The sequence below is a fragment of the Cannabis sativa genome, chromosome 7 (genome assembly GCF_029168945.1).
Source record: "Cannabis sativa cultivar Pink pepper isolate KNU-18-1 chromosome 7, ASM2916894v1, whole genome shotgun sequence".
Lineage (NCBI taxonomy): Eukaryota > Viridiplantae > Streptophyta > Magnoliopsida > Rosales > Cannabaceae > Cannabis > Cannabis sativa.
The window spans coordinates 1,999,589-2,003,827 of NC_083607.1; the positions used below are offsets into that span (position 1 = coordinate 1,999,589).

The following is a 4,239-nucleotide window of genomic DNA, read 5'->3' on the forward strand; positions in this document are numbered from 1 at the left end:
AAAAAAAAACAAACAATATTTTAACAAACATGTTTTTTTTTAGAATATTTTTGCTTTGCTAATTAAAAAAATAAAAAATTATTTAAGTGTTATCAAACGCAGCCTAAATAATTGGTTTTAAATTTTGGATGATTACAATTCCAGATTTTATAAAAATTTATATGTAAATTGATAAATTTAAAACAATGAATGCTAAAAGTTCATGACCAAATACAACACAACAAGAATGGATGCATAGATCAAAATGAATCGAATTTGCAGACCTTCATTCATGGGTTGAGAAAGATTGAATCAATTTTCATTTCTCTTATCTTTCTTCTAGTTCATATTACAAGAAAGGTGTACAAATCTAGAAGGAAATAACTACCTTATTCTATTTTTGAAAAGAAAATCAACTTCGTCAAGGCGATCAAGCTTCCTCCTAGCAGTAATCGATATCACTGCACCATCGGTGAGCATGCGTTGCAATACTCTCGAAATGTTCTTCGTGTCATCAAAACCAAGATGGTGACTTCCTAATGAAGGTATACAAAGTTCTTTCATCATTGTCATCATTCCTGTTGCCTGTCATCCACAACCGAGCTAAACACGATTCATAACAGGAAAAAACCGAATGAACCATATTACTTCATGAACTTCAAACACCGTGGTGAGAACTTTGTACCAACAATGGTGATTAAATAAGTTTTGATAAGTTCAAAGATACCATATGAAGAGAAAAGGCACATATTGTAATAATTTCTTGAAAATTTATAACCAAAGTGATTATGAACTAACCCTTCTATTGTAGAAATTAAGATACACATCTTTGAGATTGATCCATTCCATGAAATATGAGGGAAGCTTCAACTTTGATGCTTTGCATTGCTGAGGGACCTTTGTCTTGAGATCCCAATTTCCACTAAAACAAGTAGAACAAGAAAAAGGGTCAAAAACTTCAAAGTATTGTTTATATTCATTATCAATTGTGCCTTTGTAGAATTCACATAGAAGAAACTATTAGTGCCAAGTGTTATCTATAGGAGGCACTTCAAAACTTCAAAGCAACTAAAAACAAAAGCTGTAATAGCTTGTTGTATGAGAATATCTTCAGTTAGGAATGGAGTTTGAATGAGAGGGGTGTGAAAAATGTTTGGGAATTGAGTTTTGGCTCTTGCGAGTGTTGAAGTCTCTCGAATACCTCGGGTTTCAGTGTTCATATCACTATTCTATCATCTAATAGCAATATCAAATCGGTCCATTACTATCTAGCTCCATTCTTTCTTCCATATTTGGCCTATTTCGTAGCTCTTAAGTTCCTATCATCTTCATATAGTGGAAACGAAAACAGAAGTTTATAATAAGAATAATGATCAAACTTACCATGTTACAAATGCAGCTTTGTTAAGAAAACCACCTGAATGTTTTCCCCACAACTGATGTTGAGTCAACCAATCTTCAAATTGTTCAAGAACGTCTGTAAACGGTATAGCTGTATCGTGCCAGACGCTGCATTTTTCAAACATATCACTTTCTCATATTAGAATGTATTAGTTATTTCTCAACATTAAATATCTTCGACTCGAGAATTCATTCTTTGCCATCTGATAGCTCCAACTCTAGTAGTATCTTCGACTCGAGAGCTCGAGCCTTCAAAATTTAAAAAGTTTAGCACTTGCAAACGAGAATAGATACATTTTCACAATGAATAAACATTAATAACATTACAAATATCAGAAGGACAAGAATCCTCACCTCAATAAAATTGTTTGAAAAATTAATAACTCATGAATTATTTGATTTTGGTTTCATTGACCTTCATAGGAAACTTGGTTTGATCAACCAATTATTGAGTAGTACATGGTGAAATTTAGTGGCTTACCCATCTACTCCAAATTTTCCATATTTGCCTTCAATGTACTCATTTATCCTTTGTTCACTCATTAATGAGGGCCTCACAAATCTGCAAGTGATTCATGGACTAATGCTAATAAGTCAATGGCGAAAATATGATGATGAAGCTAATGAGAGAGCAGAATGAACCTGTGAAAAAAGTCAACAACTTCCATGGTTTTGGCATCAATCATCACAACCGGGAACTCGAGAATTTCAACCTTACCCTCCAAATCCAGCACAAGGAAGAAATCTAAATTCTGTGGACGCATTTTGTTTAAGTTGGAATCATCAACTTGAAGATCCCATGAGCAATCATGGTTGAACTTCTCCATATGCATAGGATCATCCAACTACAAAAAAAAAAGATGAGATTTTTCTTTCAGTAGAAGATTATAAGATTTCTTGTTTATGAAAACTATAAAAACTTATCTTTACAAGAATATACACTTGATGCATTAAATGCAAGTTCCTCGATAACAAGCCCAAGGACAATATCGTGACTATGGAGCTGGACATGCGCTAACTATCAATATGATGCCGAAATAGATTAGTTTTATATTACCATTCGATTTGAATTAGCAAATGCAATATCTCCTTGAATAATATGGATTCCAAACATTTATGAGATGGATGTAAATGAGTCGAATTACTTATCTCTCGGTCTATTAGTGAACTATCTCTCCAAGGATTGTGAAAAATGTTCCACTAGAAATATTCATTGTTATTGCTTCGACTCATATTCTCCAAAATGTGGATCAAGTACACACAATTCACATATTAACAAAGTTCATACCTTAAAGAAGGATTCAAATAACACTTTTATGCAGATAATGAAGAAGCTAGATACAATTGCAGCTATGCTTTTGGCCTATATCTCCAAGTAGATGATGCTAGAAAAAACTCCTTATGGATCACAAGATCAAGAAGATAAGAACTCCCACAATCTTTGTAAAAAAAGTGCTATGTAAGCAAATAATTTATTCACACGCATACCGCTAGCTCGGTGAATTTATAACAAGTTCGATTATACCTCAATAAAGGTATTAAAAAATACATATCTAACAACACATCTGTATGAATTTCCCTCTGATCTGCAGCAATTCTAGATGCAACTACAAGACTTAAAACGAACACAATTAAACCAGCAGTAAAAGAACATTAAACAAACAATTAAAGAACAAAAAATAAGTGCAAGAAACAAGCACAATTATTATACTGGTTCAGACTTTAGAGACAAAGCTATGTAAGCCTTGCTCCTTCTCCAGGGTTTTTTTTTTTTTGATAAATGAAAAAAGAATATCACGTGGTGCAGATCTCTTCCCCACCCCTTCGGTAGCTTAGACAATTCCGAAGACCACGTGTCAGCTATAGGAGCCTTATACCTCATCTTCCCTTAATTGGGTCATCGGTAAGTACCTCGAGGGTTCCCATCCCATTAAGGATGGCACAGTCATAACAAACTAGCCTCCCAAAGGGGCAACCATAATTCCTCCCATGAGGGGCTGTGGTGGGATTCAAACCCTTCACCCAAGCAAGGAAAGACGTCAATAAAGGCATCCCTATCACTACACCACACAACACGTGGTACTCCAGTTTTAAACCACCATTTCCATTTCTGTATTCATTGAAGCAATCTTCAAAGTACAATCACAGTCGAACAACAATAAGAGAAGTTTTTACTCAAGATTAATTAGTAACCAGTAACTAACTTTCAATTGAGATTTATCTCAAACCAACCATATATTTATTCATTGAGACATTTTAACAAACAAGAACTATGCAGTTTAAAAAAAAAAATCCAATCTTTACAATCAAAAGGCAAATTAAGTAAAAACCCATATAGAAAACTACACAGAACACAATTTCACATAAGCTAAGATCAGTGGTTCGGATATTTAGTCGAGTAAAAAAGTCATCTTTAGTGTTTACCATGGTACATTTCCCTTGTGTGAAGTACAAACACATGGGTTTCCACCGAGTCTGACTCGTCATCTTTGAGTAAGAAGGTGCTGTTGTTGGTGTTGAATGTTGGGGTTGGGAAGCTGAGACGGCGGTGGAAATGGTGGCTAGTCGGAGTGGAAGAGAAGGTGAAGCAATGGAAGAAGAAGAAGACATGGGTATGGGAATGGGAAGCAAGTGAAAGAGAGCAGAAGAGTAGAGTGGTGAAATTCTAGAGATGAGAGGAAGAACTCTTGTGATTGTGAGTGCCATTGTTGAAATTAAAGAAGGGTTGTTTCTTTGAAGTTTTCAGTAATGGTTGGTGGTTTTTATAGTTAGAGAAACCCACTAAATAATTAAGATTTTTTTTACAATTAATGTCACGTTTACTATACAGTAATCAGAATCGGAATAAATTAATGGAAA

At 34.4% G+C, this 4,239-nt stretch overlaps 1 protein-coding gene across 1 annotated transcript; it reads right to left on the minus strand.

Annotated features, from left to right (window-relative positions):
* Positions 1-245: 245 nt before the first annotated feature.
* LOC115696968 (uncharacterized exonuclease domain-containing protein At3g15140) lies at positions 246-4,164 on the minus strand. The gene is made up of 6 exons (XM_030623862.2): positions 3,805-4,164; positions 2,023-2,225; positions 1,862-1,942; positions 1,363-1,488; positions 778-901; positions 246-564 (listed from the first exon to the last, which is right to left on the minus strand). The coding sequence occupies exons 1-6, from the start codon at positions 4,084-4,086 to the stop codon at positions 364-366; spliced, it is 1,017 nt and encodes a 338-aa protein (XP_030479722.2). The 5' UTR covers positions 4,087-4,164; the 3' UTR covers positions 246-363.
* Between the last annotated feature and the right edge of the window lie 75 nt (positions 4,165-4,239).

Excerpts from the sequence above, each read along its gene's own strand:
- LOC115696968 (XM_030623862.2), bottom strand. The coding sequence starts at position 4,086 with ATGGCACTCACAATCACAAGAGTTCTTCCTCTCATCTCTAGAATTTCA. Across the intron at positions 1,943-2,022 it reads GTTGTTGACTTTTTTCACAG|ATTTGTGAGGCCCTCATTAA; the intron begins GTTCATTCTGCT and ends AATCACTTGCAG. Across the intron at positions 1,489-1,861 it reads GGAAAATTTGGAGTAGATGG|CGTCTGGCACGATACAGCTA; the intron begins GTAAGCCACTAA and ends TGAAAAATGCAG.